This window comes from Pelodiscus sinensis, chromosome 15, assembly GCF_049634645.1.
Source record: "Pelodiscus sinensis isolate JC-2024 chromosome 15, ASM4963464v1, whole genome shotgun sequence".
NCBI classification, from domain to species: Eukaryota; Metazoa; Chordata; order Testudines; family Trionychidae; genus Pelodiscus; species Pelodiscus sinensis.
Window position 1 is genome coordinate 41572088 of NC_134725.1, and position 18600 is coordinate 41590687.

The following is an 18600-nucleotide window of genomic DNA, read 5'->3' on the forward strand; positions in this document are numbered from 1 at the left end:
GGAGAAAATTTGTTCCTCTTGGTTTCTGAGGACAGGACAAGGAGTAATGGGCTTAAAGTGCAGCAGGGGAGGTTTAGATTGGACATTAGGAAAAAATTCCTAACTGTCAGGGTGGTCAAATATTGGACTAAATTGCCAAGGGAGGTGGTGGAATCTCCCTCTCTGGAGATATTTAAGAACAGGTTAGATAGACATCTGTCAGGGATGGTGTAGACGGAGCTTGGTCCTGCCTTGAGGGCAGGGGGCTGGACTCGATGACTTCTCGAGGTCCCTTCCAGTCCTATTATTCTATGATTACCCTGATGTGTTATAACAATGTTTATAGGGGAGAGGGAGATGCTGAGAGTCAGGGCATGTCTACACAGCAGCATTATTTCAAAATAACTACTGATCATCCAGACAGCCAACAGAGGCTGCCCCAGGGATGGAAATGGCCCCAGCATTAAGGTGGCAGGATAGGGGACCATATGAAGGTAGGGGGGGCTTTGGAGTGGCCCAGGGGATTGGGCAGGGGTGGCCAGCCAGTTAGAGATGAAGAAATTACACAGCAAGCCTGTAATTTCAAAATAATTTTGAAATAACTGGTGGTTTATTTCAGTCTGTAACCCTCATTCTATAAACAATAATGACTATTCCAAAATAGCTATTTCAGAATAGGCACTGTATAGACAGCGCAGCTGGAGTTATTTCAAAATAAAGGGCTGCCAGGCCTTCCCACCGGTGCCCTGCTGGCCACTAAGTCCACACATTGCAAAACTCATTGGTATTCCTTCCCCTGCAGGCTTTAAAGGTACAGCCGCAGGGGAAAGGGCTTGTGGCACCCTGCAGGACCTGACACTCCAGAGCCACAGAACAGCAGCCCAAACAGCTGTCCCAGATTACAAGAGCCACCCCCATGCTCCATCTGAGCCCTTCATGGCTGCAGCCAGCTCCCAGGACCCTGCCACAGGACGAAAGAGGAGCACACTTTCCTGGTCTGGTGCAGAGATCCTGGACCTCATTGAGGTTTGGAGCAAGGAGGAAAACCTTGAGGATCTCTGCACTAGATGCAGGAACACCCATGTCTATGGCCAAATGAGCACCAAGAGCCACACCCACACCCAGGAGCAAGTGCGGATGCAGGTTAAGGAGCACAGGCAAGATGCAGCCTATGCCAAGACGCAGCCTATGCCAAGACTAGGGAACGCAGCTCCCGCTCCAGGGTGGCACCTCAGACCTTTCCTTAATATACAGGGCTCAGTCCCTCTCCCCGCCCCCCCGCCCCTAGTGAACTCAGGACTGGAAGGATGCATCGTCACCCACCCGGGGGGCAGAGACAGTGAGAAGGAGGAGCCAGATAAGGCCAGTACCAGCTCCATGCCTGCCAGCCAGGACATCATGCTCACCCTGGATCCAGTAAGCCCTCACCCCCATGTAACATCTGAAGCCAGGGAAGGCCCCTCAGGTGAGTGCCATTAATTTTCCTATACCCACACGGGCAGAGGCAGCGGATAGAGAGATGCAGCTGCGTGCTTCTCATTCAGCCTTCTCGGCCTGGGGATTGCGCAACAGTGTGTGCATGTGGAGCACCAGTCCAGGGTGCACAGCCCCAGGAGGCTTCAAGAGAGGACCCTTAAGCACTTGCTTACAGGATGGCTGGAGAGGCCTGCCTGACTCCCAATACCAATACTCTCTCTCAGTAGTGTCACGCAGCACACAGACATACCTGCTCTCTCAGGGCAGCATCAATTCCCAGAAACAGCTCAGTAAGGTGCAGGAGCATCTGCTGCTCACACACACCTCCCCCCAACATCCTGCCACCCCTCTCCTCCAGCAGCCAGGGATACATGTCCTCTCCCTATGGGACAGTCACTGTTGGACCTGGTGTGCATGTGGCAGAGGGAAGCCTAGCCACCCCACATGGCCCCCTTCCCACCTACAGGATTCCAGTCTGAACGGCACCTTCCCATGCCTGCTTGTCTCTGGACCATGGGGATAGTGAGGCTTTCCCCTGGAAATCTGTGCCCCATTAGGAAAGGGCCCCCTGCCTAGGCCACAGATGACCTTGCTCCAAGCACATTGTCTTTGTCTGACCCGAAGTCTGTCGGTGTCAGCTTAGAGAGGAGGACCAGGCTTCAGACACAGTGTCTCCAGGGATGACTGGCCTTCTCTTTGTTCTACACAGCCAGACCACCTCCTGTGCCAGCCTCCCGACACCGCATAACCCACTGGCACTGGAGACCAGAGGAGGACCTCTAGAAGAAGCATGTAGCCACCCTGCAAGTTCTGTAGCATTCCATGAACCGGCGAGACTGGAAGAGGACCTACAGCTGCACTGAGAGACCTGGCAGGAACAGGGATGCACCATCTGCGCAGCACTTCAAGCAGTCATCGCCAGCATAGAGCCCACTCCTGCAGCCACCCCATGCCAGCTCCTGACCCTTCTGCTTCTCTCCATAGCCCCCCCACCGTGGCTACCAAGGACCCTGTACATGAGGCAGTGGGACCACCTGAGGCAAACGCCACTCCCAGCCTCAGCCCTGAGCCTCTCCTCCCTTTCCTCCCCCTTACAACTCTCTCCTCCTCCTCAAGGTTCTTTCCCCAGCCCCTCCCGTTACATTTACCCCAAATAAAACCAAAGAGTTTATTTTTCAAAAATAAAAAGTGTAGTTTATTGTCTGTGCAGGGGAGGAAGGGAGAGCATGGGAAAGGAGGGGTGTGGGACGAAAGGCAAAGAAGGGCAATGCACAGACCCCATGTGGAGATGCTTTGGAGAGAGTATCACTACGTTCTTGTGAAACTCTCCCTCACGGCTTCATGGATATGCACAGTCCTGATGGGCCTGCCAGATGGCAGCTGTGCGCAGCTGCTTAAAGGCCCTGCCAAACTGGTCAACCTCCGCCCTCCCCCCCACCATCGGAGGAACATCTCCACACTGCCACTGCTTAGGGGATGTTCCGCTCCCTGATATCCAAGCGGCTGAGGAGGCAGCAGAATCTCCCCTTCAAACATTTGAAGGCACCCTTCACCACAATGTGGGCCCTGCTGAGTGTGGCATTGAAGCACCCCTTGCTTTCGTCCAGGTGTCCAGTGTAGGGCTTCATGAGTCAGGGGAACAGAGGGTAGGCTGAGTCCCCCATAATACAGATTGGCATGTCCATGTCCCAGACCCTGATGGTATGGTCGGGGGAAAAATGGTGTCAGTGTGCAGCTTCTGAAGAGGCTGGACTTTCAGGAGACATATGCATCGTGATCCTTTCCTGACCACCCGACGTAGATGTCCATGAACTGCCCACGGTGGTTGACCAGGAGTTGTGGGACCATCAAAAAGTATCCCTTGCGGTGAATGTATTTGGATGCCTGGTGGTTGGGGGCCAGGATGGGGATGTGGGTGCCATCATTAGCCTCCTTGCAGTTGGGGAAGCCCATAGAGGCAATGCCAGCGATGCCGGGGTGGATGACCCTGCTGGGCAGGACGGTATTGATGGCCTGCACCATTTGTAGAAAGAGACAAACAAAGAATCATTGAGGTGCCAGAGCACCCTCCACCCCCATACACACCAGGAGCAACCCTCTATACAGCCCATCCCCCTGGCAGGGCTGTGTGAAGGCAGGTCTGAAAAATCTCCTAGGGAGGGGGTTTCTACCACCACCACCCTTCCTTGGGGAACCGCATTCCAGAAGTTCCCCACCCTGCTGGGACAATAGCACCATACCTGCATGAGCACGGCCCCGACGGTCAATCTCCCCACTTTGAATTGGTTTCCCATGGATCAATAGTTGTCCAGCATGGCGAGCTTTCAGATGGCAATGGGCGACCTACTTCTGTAAAGAGTTGGTAGATCTCATGTGGGTGTCGTGTCTCCGGAGGTTGGGGGCGAGCCACCCACACAGCTCCAGAAAGGTTTCCTTCTGCAGGCGGAAATTCTGGATCCACTGCTAGTCGTCCCATCGCTCCATGACGATCTAGCCCCACCAGTCAGAACTTATGTTCAGTCACGAGAAGCGGCGGTGCAGTGTAGAGGGGAGGGCGGCTGGGATCATATTGTATGAGCAGTGCCCTCAGAGGGATGAGGAAGCTCTCTGCAATGAGCTTCCTTCAAGGCCAGGAAGGCACCCCACTGAAAGTGCTGGAAAAGGTGTAGGAGTAGAATTTTATATTTATATTTCAGGTTTAATAATGTAGTAATATATGACTTAATTTCATCCTGCCAAACCCTTTACTTAAATATACATTTCCTGTTTCAAGGTTTAGTAAGTAAAAGACAGGATCTTGTATTGTGTCTATGTTAATAAGATTAGAGGAATGTTGGAGGCCCAGGCCACAATGTGAACTGTTCTGATTACAAGATTTAGTAAGGTTTAATTTACAATGATTTTTTTTTAATTGATCAATATAAAACACTGCTGTTTGTACCTTTGAAGGTCTCTGTAAAAGATTATTTGTGTGACTGAGGAATGAATACATCAGGAAAAGATAAGGTGTGAAGGCTGTTGTTAAAACCAGATGGTCAAGAGAGGAGGGGGCGAAGAGATTCCAGGATGCCAGAGAACCATCAATGCGTATCCATGATTAAGAAGGGGCAGATTGACAACTCTAAGATGAAGGCTGAGACCCATAAAGACAATTAACTAACTCAATCCAGGACAGTATGACCATCTCAGAGGCATTTTGGAATGATAACATCAAAAGATAACACCAATTAAGGTTTTGCAGATCCGGACTAACTGGTCAAACACTGACACAGAGAAATCCATAGACTTCCACAGAGAAAAAGGACTATAAAAACAGGGTGTTTTGCTATGGGACTTTGGGTTCATCTTGCCACCAAGTCCAGGAGCACTGGATCGCGACTGACAGAGCCCAGCTCCTTTCTGCGATCAATCTGGCTAGTCACATCGACTGGAGGAAGAGAGAGAGGCAGAGGGAGAGAGACTGAAAAGCATATGCAATACAATTTTTGATCGCTAGAAATACAAAATTGAAGCAAGATAAAAAAATATGGAAAGTCGATCTATAAGAACAAAGTAGATGCTGATGAAGGAAAAGTTATGGAAAGATAATTTTTCAGGAGATGTTCATGCAACATAGTTACTATTTCATGAACATAATGAAGAAAGTTTATTATACATTATAGTTAAGACCTAAGTATTCAGCATTTGCAATATTAAGTGAACTATAACATGCCCTCTGATGTATTGACATTTATATTTAAAGTTCCTAGTAAAGTATCTCATCTTGGATTTTGGCTGTTACCTAAAATAATATTGTACTGATGCCTCTTTTATCCTGCATACCTGTTAAATGTTTTATTAGCTTTCAACAGCATTAATGTGTTGTTACTTTAATCCCTGATGTTTTTTAAATCATTTCATGGCCCCTCTGCTCAGCTGAGGTAAAAACGCACCAGTAAGTCAAACACTACACTAACCAATAACTCAAATTTTCATGTGAGAACTCCTTAGACGCAATGAAATATTTCAGCTTCTCCCTCTAACTTCAGCTGATCAAAATCTTGACACGCAGATTGGGAACAAAGGGGAGCAAATGAATTCACTTCTCAAAAGATACCTTTGCATTGATTTAAATTTAAGAATAAGGCAGCTTGTAACATTTCTCTTTCTTGTTTGATATCTTCCATTCAGGGCTCAACGGAAACACTCCGAATAGAATTTTGAAACAGGAGACTAAAACAATGATAGGTAAGAATCTTTTCCTACCTCCAGAGTCTCTTGCAAGCTCTGAAGTATTTATTCTTTTTCTGGAAAACAATAGAACCTTTCCAGTTGATTGGCCTAACAGCTAAAGGAACAGTGGCTTAAATCTCTACTATGAATAAGGAGAAGAGTTCATTTTGTGCTGTAAAAACACATGCAAGCACAAGTGATAGAAGCTACAATGATGGCACAGACAGAGTTGCAACAACCATATTTTACTTCGTACACATTCAAAACTATCTACCTTTACAGCCAACAGCATCTGATAAAAATACAGCTTGCAGGTAGCTTCTTTCATCTTGGCTGATCTTGACACTCTGTCATATAACTCTCCTCCTTCCATCCTGAAACAGAAGTACAGAAGGGCATTCAATAAACTTCTTTCAGAAGTTAGACTCACTAGAAAGCCTGAGACAGAAAGGCTTTTCTAAAGAAAAAGACACCAATGAAAAGTGAAGTATATTCATTTTCTGAAATGCATCCATTGGGTGCATGTTTATAAATTCTTATGCGCGACATGCAAAGTAAAAAGAAATTGGTCTAGAGCTGGCTAGAACTAAACCCAGGAAAGACCTAGGTGATGTTAACAGGAATGCAGAAACACTATTCCAAGGAAGTTCAGCTTCTAGAAGACCATCTGGCTGTTGCTTATCAATGTAGCACAAAGCCTTGGAATCTTACTGTATTTATCACTCCTCTGTATTCAACAATCACAAGAAATACCGTCTATCCTCTCTGGGCAGCCAACAGACTTCACCCTTCCTATTACACAAACCTGTAGCTACAGTAATATGAGCCCCCATCACCTTCAGACTGTATTATCCAGGACTAACAGTTAAGGCCATGCAGAAGCTGCAACTGGCTCATCATCATATCACCCACTTACCCCTCTGACTCCACACCACATTCCAGATCCAGGTTAAGAAGCAGACCTTGAACATTAAAGCGCTCCATGGTCCAGGCCTGTGTTCTTTGAGACTCTCCACCCAGGTTCCAATTAAGCTGTGCAGCCGTCTAACAAGCTCCATGTAGGGGCTCAGAACACCTGTACAGAGCACCACTGCTCCCTGCCAGCCCAGAGCTGGGGCCAGGAGGGAAGGCATCCACCCCCTTCCACCTCCCAGCCATAGCAGCTCCATGCTAGGGATAAGAAAGGATTGACTCCCTGCACCAGCTGCTCTATGCTGGTGCCAAAGGAACGAGTACCTCTCCCTGGGCCATGGCCCTCAACCCAAAGCTGTCCCAGACCTGCCACTGAGTGTGGATTCTACAGTGGGGCTGGAGTTGAGGGACTCAGGGCTGGAGGGGCTGGGGTGTGGGATGAGGGCTCTGGCTGGGGATATGGGTTCCTGGGTAGGGCCAGGGATGAGGGGTTCAGTATGGAGACTTCCGTAGGGAGAGAGGTCTACTCCAGCTCTCTCTCACCACAGCCTCTTGGGGCCATGGGAGGGGCACCTCTCCACAGTTGCTGCAGCTTTAGCGAGCACCTGTCCCCCAGCCTAAGCAAGTCCAGGCTAAGCTGGGGGCAAGGATGTCATGAACGGAGCACCTGCCCTTCAGCCAGAGTCCTCATACTTCACACACCATTCCTCTGTCCCAGCCCTGAGACCCCTCCCACACTCAGAACTTTTTGACCCCTCTCCCACCTCAAATATGAAGGAGATGTGTTGTATATCACCCCTATATTGGTGCACATAGCAAAATCCATTCCACTCAGGGAGGTAAAAATTAGAGGGAGCATTGCTCTCCACTTATGTGATCCACCACAGCAGCTGCAATTTACCAGGATGACAAGACAGACAATCCTTCAGAGGTGGAGTGTCACCCCAGCTTCAGAAGAATGACTTTCCTGCCTACCCTAACCCCCATTTTACCTATGTTTTGGATAGCATCTGCACTCATCAAGTAGGAGTCAAGTTATTAAAATTTCCATGATATTCTTTTATTTATGGCAGTAAAACATTTATTCTGGAACAAACTGAATGCAAATTACTTACAATTCCAAAACAATATAATAATCTTCTGCCTCAAAGAAGTTCTTTATCTTGATTAAGCAGGGCTAGCAAAGAGGAGAGAGACAGCAGAATCATTTTATGAAAACTTGTGTTACAAGAAAATATTATCCAAGAACATAATTTCAGAATCCAAAGTATACTTGGAAGGAGACTATGCTAATACTGGTTTCTCTTTAATATAAAATTCATTTCCAGGTGTTTTTTTAATTATAGTAAAATTAATGCAACGGGTGTTCTGCTTAGCGCAGACATGCTATGGAAGTTTTCCCCCAAAAAACATTTCTCTTGATGAACCTCAATCATATTCTGACACCCTATTGTTATTCCTATGAAGAGCTTACAGACAGCTCTCCTAAAGCATTCTATTTAGTCAATTGTACCTTTTCCACTGTACTTGATTCCTTGTTTTGTGCGGCACTTACAAACAGCAAAAAAGGGGATTAAAAAAACAGAAATCTACTAAAACTGCCAAAAGGCTAGGGCTTAAATTTTTAAATTAAATTTACTCAATTTCAATATAATTGCATTAGTTAAAAGACTATAGTAATTCCAAAAGAAGGAGAGCAAATGAGAAAACCAGAATACAAATTTAAAAAATAAATCAGATTTAAGATTATACTCACATGATCTATTTTCTTCAAAATCTCAATTTCTGTATTGACGTTAAAAGCTGGATCCTATTTAAAAGAAAACTGAAGTGTCAGACAGAGCAAGCAATAATAATGTTTATACAGGGACTATTGCCTCCATGTATCTATGGAAACACAACATACATTTGTTCCATCTTTCTTTAATGATGGCTACAACATAAATAGCAGAGCTCATCAGGGAAAAATTCTCTTGCTGAAAGTTTCAACAAACATGGAAAAAAAGAATTTAACTTGAAATCTTCCCTGGGAAAAGGTTGAGGTATTTGATAAAAAACAAGAGTCTAACCTGTTAGGCCAAAACAAAAACAAATTTTATCTGCAATGCTGCCATGGAACCTCCTGGGAGTTACAGTTGGGGTTCCTCAATCTCCCATTTTCTGCAGGACTGGCCTCCCTTTGGGAGACTACATCTTTTCTCTGCAACATGATCTCATCCCTGATACATCAGAGATGTAGTCCAAGGAGTTCTTGCTATGTAACCCATAACTAAGAAGCCCTTAACAGGAAACTTACCAACACGTATATAAAGGAAAGCAAAACTATAAACAGAGCCCTGCAAATCCATGGATGTGGATACCGAGACCACAATTCATTTTTGCAGATACAGACGCGGAAACAAATTTTGTATCTGCACAAGGTCCTAACTATAAATGCAATACAATCAAAGAAGCCTTTGAAGTGCTATGCGGGGGAGGGGGGGAGATTAAAATCAGAGAAGCAAATGTAGTAACATGAGGGGCAGAGAGGGAAGGTAGATGGTGTTTCAGGAAAAGTGGGAGCTAACTGGTTACTCTCGTAGCAGAAAAATGTTTCCAGATTAGCACAGTTGTACAAATCTTACTGTCAAGATGTAAATACAAAGATCTTCTTGGCTAGTAAGATAAGGAGCACCTGGTAACATCAACAAAGCCAGGAAGGAAACCAACAGATGTGGCTAGTCTGAGATGCATTGTGTCAGGGAGAGAAGGATAAAAACTAGCCTGGAAGGAAGTACAGACATAGAATTCTGGAAGTGGGATTTGTCTTTTTAAAAATCCCTCTCTTCTGACACTTGCAGGATTTGGGCCTACTAGTATGAGACTGTCTTCGACCTATGCATTTATTTCAAATAACATTCATTGTGGAGTTAACGGAAGCTTTTCTTTATTGTCTAAACAAGATTTAATTTAATTTGAGGCTGTTTTTGGAAAAACTCACTATAGTCTGTCCCAACAAAAGGTGAAACACCTTTCCATCTCAGAGAAGAAGTAACAAAAGGGGTCTGCATCTTGCCATAATAAACATAAAGACAATTTGGACCAGACGATTAACTAATCTTCATTGTTTAATACAATTAATTCCTTCCAAATGGTGTGGTTTAAATATACACAAAGCTTCATACACATGAATCCAAAAAAAACCCTTAAATTATAGCAACAAATATTTACAATTAGATTTACCCGGCAGACTTCTTAACTCAATTTCTGTTTTTTGGATAATAAAATGAAAATATACACACTTCACTGAAATCATTGCCTGAAAATGGGGCTGAGGATAAAGGATTAAGGATGCAGACTGCCCCGGGGTGAGGATTACCCCAGGCCTCTCTCACTGCAGCACCTTGGGTCCAGGTGAGAAGCGCCTCTCCAAGGCTGCTGCAGCTCCAGTGAGCACAGCTGAGAGAAGGGTGTATGTCCCCCAGCTGCGGCAGGTCCAGGCTCATCTGCTCCTGAATTCTCTAATCAGAATGAGGAATGCAGCAAACTGTGCACTTTCCCCTCATTCTGGGACAAAGGGGAACAGCCACCAAAGACTTCGTATGATGGGGGGGGGGGGGGGCAAAGAGAGTTTTAGCCTTCCTTAACGGCACACGGGGGGGAAGAGAGGCTCAAGAATGGGGCACCCCCAGCAACCCCTTTTACCTGCCTTGTGATCGTCTCCTTTCTATGTGATTTTATGAGAAGTAATCCCATTCCAGGCACATCCCATTTTTCTGGCACAATTAAATCCTTTCCATGCTTTAAGTTATGGTAAGAGGAAATCTGATGGCCCTAACTCTTACAGTTTAGGAGCTGTTGAACAGAAATTCTCATAGAATCATAGAGCAGGAAGAGACCTCAGGAGGTCATCAAGTTCAGGCCCCCGTCCAAAACAGGTCCAATCCCAACTAACTCAACCCAGCCAGGGCTTTGTCAAGTGAAGACTTAAAAACCTCTAGGGATGGAGATTCCACCACCTCCTTAGGTAACCCATTCCAGTACTTCACCACCCTCCTAGTGATATAATTTTTTCTAATACAGTGGGGAGTGTAGGTTGGGTAACTTGAGACCATTGTTCCTTGTTCTGCCATCTGTCACTACTGAGAACAGCCTCTCTCCATCCTCTTTAGAATCTCTCTTCAAGAAGCTGAAGGCTGCTATTAAATCCCCCTCACTCTTCTCTTCTGCATACACAGTAGATGTTCACAAAGTATTACCAAATACATTACAGCCACTGCAAGATGGCCAAAAAACAGATACTTACCGTCTCTCTCACAGCGCTTGCTATAAATCTCCGTTTATTGATTATCTTTACGGCAACTTTGTTACATGTGGTCCTCTCAAATGCCAATTTAACCTCTCCACAGGCGCCACTAATATAAAAATTTAGTTATATTAAAACTTTGCAAGCATTTTTCAATATGCAGGTAACAAATAAAAACAGATAAAACAGAAGGTGTTTGCTTCTTGAAACAGTATATGTAATGAGAATACTGCTGTCTCCTAAACCTTTGAATACAGCAGGCTTGTGTACAGTATGTAAGACCCATCAGTATTAGGCACATGATTAGGATAGATGCTGGTAGTCACCCATGTTCTAACACAGAAATTGAAATACAAACAAAATTCCAAACTGAAAGCTATTGAGAAAATGCACAAATAGCTAAAAACAGAACAAACTTCCAAGATTTAACACGCAATTATTTTAACTGAGCTTACAAAATCCATCAGTCTCTGTTAATATAGCCCAGTCGCATAAAGTCGCATGCCATAAGATTGTACGACTGCGCAATATATATAGCAGCAAATTTGTTTTTAAACATTACGAGATTTAAGAGGAAATCCATACAAATCCATACAAGTCCACTCACTCTGCTACTTTTTTATGACATGCAAAGACTTTGGGGGAAATTTTAACTTTAAAGAAATTTTATATAAAAATTTTGGGTCTCCATTTCTCTCTCTTTCACTTCATGTCCCACAAGGTAATATTCTGACCGTCAGTTCTTCCCCCTATTTCCAATCATGGGGTAGAGGAGAGATATTGATTCAGAAAGTAATAGGACCGACAGCAAACTATTTCAAACCTGACTTTCTATTTCTAAGCTATAAGTACCCCAATCATAAATTGAGTTTCACAATTAAAAGTATGTTTTAAACCCAACTCAATTAGCAGCAAAAAGCCCAAACCTGGATGTTGTAAGGAAAATAGGTCTACCTGTGTATCATAATTCAGAATACCAGTTTTAACCATTTTTATCATTCAGAGTTGAAACCGAGCAAACGGGAAGTTTATAATCCCAGCAATCCAAAGAGCCTATACCAGTGTTTCTTAAACTTTTTAAGACCGAGGAACACCAAACAATTTTTTTTTTTGAGGAACACCAAGAATTTTTAGTCGAGCAAAAAACCAACAAAACACACACACACACACATCAGACGACACTTTTATTGACAACGACAATATTCTCTCACTGCACAATGATAATTTAAGTATCTTTTTAATTATCTTTTGAAAAGTGGAACATCTTTTTTAATCTAAGAATCCCAAACATAACCTATCAATCACCTATCAATCCATTAAACGAAAAAAGGGTTGTCCAACAAAGAAGGAAAATTGTATCTGCCCCCTCCCCAGCTGTCTTGCCTAACAAGTGAGGTCTAAAGGAAGTGGTGCAAAGACCCAGTTGGGGTGGCAGCTGTAGGGCAGTTCTCTCCCCTAGCAGGCAGGATCCCCAGACTAGCAGCAGACACAGCCAATCAGAGGTGGCCCTGCAACACTCCTCCCCTCTGGCAAGGAGCGCAACCGAGGCATGGATCTTTCCCAGGTGATTGCAAGCTGGGCACAGAAGCACATGAGGAGGAACGCGGGTAGCCCAGCATCATTTCCTGCTGTATCATCACTCGCTCACCTCTTCCACCCTTTGCATGGAAGCACTTAAGAAGGAACGCGGGTAGCCCTGCCTCATTTCCAGCCGTGTCACCACTGCATCACCATTCGCTCACCTCATCCACCCTTCACTCCACCCACTGCGTCTCAGCAGCTCTAGAGGCTGTTATTTTTCCTCAAACCGTCATGGCATACCTGTGAGTTCTCCACGGAACACCAGTGTTCCTCAGAACAAAGTTTAAGAAATAAGGGCCTATCCTCTAATGGCCCAGCAGTGGAATAAGAGATGTCAAAGCCATATAGAATAGGAATGAAAAACAAATCTACTAAATTTAAGATTTACTGCCAATGCAGTTTGCCTGCTATAACAAAGATATATAATACTGTGTTTTACCCTAGGACATTCCAAACAGAAGACTTAATTTACAGACAGATTTCATAAGCAGGAACTTACTTTCAGGTGTAACATTTCAAATAAGCAGTAACTAACCATTTGCAAGATAAGCAACTGAAAAGAGAACTTTGCATGAAGGAGTAAGAATTCTCTGCAGCAAAATATTAATTTGTCCTATCAACATCTTAAAAATTCTATGAGGGAAAATGCTACAGAAAATAAACTACTAGCCATCCCTGATGTTAAAAGATTTTCCAGTAATCTCCACAAAACAAACTTCAACAAGGCCATCAAATCCCACCTCCTCTTTCTAACAGCTTTATATGCATGCATAAGCGCTCCCTGTAGAGCGGAACAAAACTACAATGAAGGAAAGATTAAAAAAACCAAAATCACCTCAGTAACTGTATTATCTTACTGAGACCACTTGTCTTCAGTATCTCCACACAAATATATAAAGCCAGTGTTTCCCCATTTCCCTCATACACAGATCTTAAAGTAAGCACTGTGGAACGCAAGCGCACATCCAGATTCCCTCCTCCATAGCTGAGTGCATTAGGGAACAAATTACACCCCTCTGATTCTCACAGCATGAATTAATTAACAAGTCAGAGAGATTATTGTGATCACAGTCTGATTCTCTGTATAACTGTATTAACATCCAGGTTTAAAACAAATAGCATGTCTCCTGCACAAGTCTCACACTTGATCTACTGATCTAAGTTACAGCATCTTAGAGGCCATGTTAACAGGCTATGATCTTCTCTCAAGGAAAAGAAAGTTATGAATTGACATAATTCAAGTATGCGCCACCTAATTTCTATCCATATTGCCAGGCTGTGGTGGAGCTACGGGCAAAGGAGAGAGGTACCATGATTTATGCCAGGCCATACCCCAAGACAATTCTCAGCTGTCCAATTAAGGCTAGATTCCACATAAGAGGCAAAAAGTAGCAGGAACAGAATGAAAAAAATCTGAGCCCTTCATTTTTTACTAGTCTGTAAAGCACCATGTTTGTTGTTTGCAGTACCATAGTGCCTAGGGTGGTATTATTGAAACAGTACTAAAATAGCAGCACGTAGTTTATACTAGTTATAGGTCAAACATCATCCACACCCAACTAAAGGAAAATAATCCCTACATATATTATAAGTATGGTTCTTACCTTCCCAAAGTCTTTGACATGATATATTTCTCTCTGAATTCTCTGGGATACCCGGACTGATCATCCACCATAAGATCAGAAAATACGAACACTGAGAAGATGAGTGGAGATAATTTTTTGTTACTAACTCCAAAGACTCTGCTAGAAGAAATAAACTACTATGACTTAATTTTAATATTCAACAATATAACTAATAAAATGCATAGGCCAGAAGAAAACATGTATATAGGTAAACATGTAACAAAAATTATACTGAAAACCATTTACCTTATCTTTTGTAAACTGCTGTTCAACAAGAGGTGTTGTACGTTTCCTTGTGTCCCCTATGACGCCTAGATCCTTTTCTGCAGTACTCCTCCCTAGACAGTCACTTCCAATTTTGTGTGTGTGAAATGGATTGTTTCTTCCTAAGTGGAGCACTTTGCATTTGTCCTTATTAAACTTCATCCTATTTACCTTTGACCACTTATCTAGTTTGTCCAGATCATTTTGAATCATAATCCTATCCTCCAAAGCACTTGCAACCCCTCCCAACTTGGTATCATCTGCAAACTTAATAACAGTACTCTCTATGCCATCATCTAAATCATTGATGAAGATATTGAACAGAACCAGTCCCACAAAGGACCCCTACAGAATCCCATTTGTTATCCCCTTCCATCATGATTAATAACTACTCTCTGAGGCTACATCTAGACTGCAGGCTTCTTTCGGAAGAAGCTTTTCCGGAAGAGATCTTCTGAAAAAACTTATTCCAAAAGAGAGTGTCCATACTGCCAAAGCGTATCCAAAAAGGGATCTGCTTTTCAAAAGATGGCATTCATTCAGTGTGGATGCTATCGCACATTTAAGCTGTGATTACTATGGACAGAATGGCCACCAGGGCACCTGTGCTTTTTCCTCTTTCCTCTTCTTGCAAAAGAACTCCCTCTTCCCCGTGCGCACACACCTTTTTGTGAAAGAGCTCTTTCGGAAAAAGGCTACTTCCTCATAGAAAGAGATTTAGCAACGTCGGAAAAAAAACCCCTCCATTCTTTCAATTTTTTTTTCTAAACACGATTTCAGTGTGTATGTTAGTGAAGGGTTTTTCAGAAAAATGGCTTTAAAAAAACCCACCTCTGTGGTGTAGATGTGGCCTGATAATGGTTATCCAATTAGTTATGCACCCACCTTATAGTAGCCCCATCTAGATTTATTTCCCTAGTTTATTGATAAGGTCATGTGACACTGTATCAAATGCCTTACTAAAGTCTAGGTATACCACATCCACCGCTTCTCCCTTATCCATAAGACTTGTTATCCTATCAAAGAAAGCTATCAGATTGGTTTGACACAATTGGTTCTTTACAAATCCATGCTGGCTGTTTCCTATCACCTGATTTTCTTCCAGATATTTACAGATTAATTTCTTAATTGGCTGCTCTATCATCTTTAGTGGCACAGAAGTTAAACTAACTGGTCTGTAGTTTCCTGGGTTGTTCTTATTTCTCTTTTTATAGATGGGCACTAGATTTTCCCTTTTCCAGTCTTCTGGAATTATCAGCTCCTTGAGTATTCTGAAATGCATTTCATCAGGCCCTAGTGAATTGAAGACATCTAACTTTTCCAGGTAATTTTTGTAACTTGTTCTTCTTTTCTTTTAATTTCTAAACCTGCCCCATGACCACTAGCATTTACTATGTAAGGCATCTCATCACCATCCATCTTCTTGACGAAAACCAAAACAAAGAAGTCATTAAACACTTCTGCCATTTCCAAGTTTCCTGTTATTGTTTCTCTGTCCTCACTGTTACCCTGTCCTTGGTCTTTCTCTTGCTCCTAATATACTTGTAGAACATCATCTTGTTAGCCTTAATGTCTCTAGCTAGATTGAGCTCGTTTTGTGCTTTTGCCTTTTTAAACTTGCCTCTGCATACTGGCATTATTTGTTCATCTTTTCTAATTTGACCTAGTTTCCACTTTTTATATGACTCCTTTTTTATTTTTAGATCATGTAAAATCTCCTGGTAAAGCCAAGGTGGTCTCTTACCATACCTTCTATCTTTCCTACGCAGTGGCATAGTTTGCTTTTGGGCCCTTACTAATGTCCCTTTAAAAAACTGCCAACTCTCTTCAGCTGTTTTCCTCTTAGTCTTGTTTCCCATGGGACTTCACCTTCCAGCTCTCTGAGTTTACTAAAGTCTGCTTTCCTGAAATCCATTGTCTCTATGAGGATGAGGTGAGCATGGCTTTGTTTCACTATAAGAGGCCTCTGGGAAGGAAAGAAATCAGAGAAAAAGCACATAGAAGAGATTCACTAAATGGTGGCAAGCTGGAGCAAACACTCATGCTGGCCATGTCTACATCTCTCTGAGGTATAATCTGGAATGCTGAACTACCTAGTTACATGGTACTATCTGACCTCATCGGAAGATGTTGATTTACTAGGAGCCTCAGTGAATCCATTTTCTCTGGAAAGACAGAATAGTCTGTTGGACTTCTAGAGGCAGCTCAAACAATTGCAACCACAACCAGAGTTTGAGCAGCTAAGTATACGCAATCCCTAAGTATATGCAAGGCAGTCCTGGCAACCAGTTTATTCTCTTGAGCTATTACTAGAAATGTTGCCTACAATCCTCTTGTCTTTAATTTTCGTAATTATCTCCCAGAGGGCGAACCCATGTTCACTCAGGAGAGCATGCTGGTTTGCAATCCTGAGTTGCAGACTTCATGAAGAACAACATCTGTAATCAGATTCAGCGTCTTTTGAGGCTTTGCCTTTTGGCATGTTGTCCCTGTTCATCCTACTCATTGGCAGCTACCTCCATAAGTGGGGAACATTGAGTGGGAATGAGACAAAATGTTCATACTCCTTACTGGGGACAAAGCACCTCTGTTCATCTCGTTTTCCTGTGAGGTCCAAGGAGGAGGGTACCCGTCTAAGGGCCTTGACTAGCTCTGTGATGGTTCCATGACTGCATTGTAGCTATCCTCACTAATGCCAGGAGTCCCCCAACTTGTGAGGGCCTGCACACACCTCTTCTTCATGAACATAAAGTGCAGAGTCCACTATTTTTAAAGGACATTGGTCAACTCTGAACCTCTGGCAATGCCAAGTCACAAACACCCAACAGCCTTGTCAAGTGAAAAAGTATGAAACAGACATCTGAAAGAGATTGGTCTGAGCATGCCTGAGTGGTTGTCTGTATGGGAATGGAGCTCTCAGTACCAGGGCCTCCAGTGAGTTCTCCATGCCAGTAAGCAAAACAGTTCAGGGGAGGTTGTGGTTGAAAGGCTACCAATATGAGCCCAGGACCCATCCTTTCCCCCGCCAGGGACTCTTAAGAGGCAGCAGCTTAGTGTTGGGGGAGGACAGGCAGTGCTGCAGGATCTAGTGCTCGTGGGGAGCCAGCTTTTCAGCCGGTTCTCTTGAGCATCAGCTCCCGCCTGCTGCCCTTCTACCCACCGCACTGCTGCCTCGGTGGTAGGCAGTGGCAGGATTGGGAAGGGAGGGGAGCGGCAGGCGGAAGAAACCAGCATGTGTGGGAAGCCAGCTTCAAAGCCGTTTCCTCACAAGCACTGGCTCCCACCTCTGTGTGTCTGACACAGAGGCAGCAAGGGTGTGTGCATGTACATGTAGTTGTTTGGACTAACCAGTAAGCCAGGCTCATCAATTAATCATTTAAATGATTATACACTAACATTCCTACTCTGAGTCCAAGGAACAAGGGTCAGATCCTTCTGACAATAGAGGTGCAAATCTCAAATGGACTGGTGAAAAGTAGTATGAGCCCAAGGACAGCAATACCAGGGAAATCCTTGGATGCTTTGAGGAAGCAATAACAGTAGCAGCTGTAAACCTTCACTACAGGCAGTCCCCGGGTTACGTACAAGATAGGGACTGTAGGTTTGTTCTTAAGTTGAATCTGTATGTAAGTCGGAACTGGCGTCCAGATTCAGCCGCTGCTGAAACTGACCAGCAGCGGCTGAATCAGGACGCCTGGGGCAGAGCAGCTGGGGTGCTGCTGGGTTGGTTCAGTAGTGCCCAGAGCGGCGCTGCGGGACCAACCGGCAGCGCCCCAGCTGCTCTGCCCCAGGGTCCACAACAAAAGCCTGGTCTGCTAGGGGAGGGGCACACTATCCGCGCCCCCCCCCCCCAGCAGACCAGGGACACGGGGAGCAAAGCCACAGCGGCTTTGTTCCCGGTGTCCCTGGTCTGCTGGAGACGGTCCTCAGCAGACCAGGGGCACTGGGAGCAGTTTCTCTCGCCCCAGAGGTCGAGGTGGCGGGACCACTGCCTGCGAGCTCCGGGGCAAGAAAGCCCCGTTCGTAAGTGCGGATCCAACATAAGTCGGATCCGCATAAGTCGGGGACTGCCTGTCTCGGGATAGCGGTACCAAGAAGCTAAGCCAGTCTACTGTGGGTGCATACACTTCCAGGTTGCACCTTCTATTGACGCCACAAATGTCTCTCAGGAAAAGTGTCTGGCACAGGTTTCAGAGGCAACAATCCCCTCTTGGGAAACATCAAGCATTCGGGGGAGTGCATTTATCCCCTGAATGGTTCTTCTGG

General features: G+C 44.5%; 1 protein-coding gene across 3 annotated transcripts in view; it reads right to left on the reverse strand.

The window, feature by feature from the left end:
- The window catches only part of CHEK2 (checkpoint kinase 2), a 49990-nt gene that overhangs the window by 19267 nt on the left and 12123 nt on the right, over nucleotides 1–18600 (reverse strand). For all 3 annotated transcript variants that reach the window (XM_075898919.1, XM_075898920.1, XM_075898921.1), the window contains exons 6-10: nucleotides 14050–14140; nucleotides 10865–10973; nucleotides 8336–8389; nucleotides 7695–7756; nucleotides 5942–6041 (exon numbers count right to left, since the gene is read on the reverse strand). In XM_075898919.1, coding sequence (XP_075755034.1) covers nucleotides 5942–6041; nucleotides 7695–7756; nucleotides 8336–8389; nucleotides 10865–10973; nucleotides 14050–14140 — 416 coding nt within the window. The remainder of the gene's footprint in view (nucleotides 1–5941; nucleotides 6042–7694; nucleotides 7757–8335; nucleotides 8390–10864; nucleotides 10974–14049; nucleotides 14141–18600) is intronic.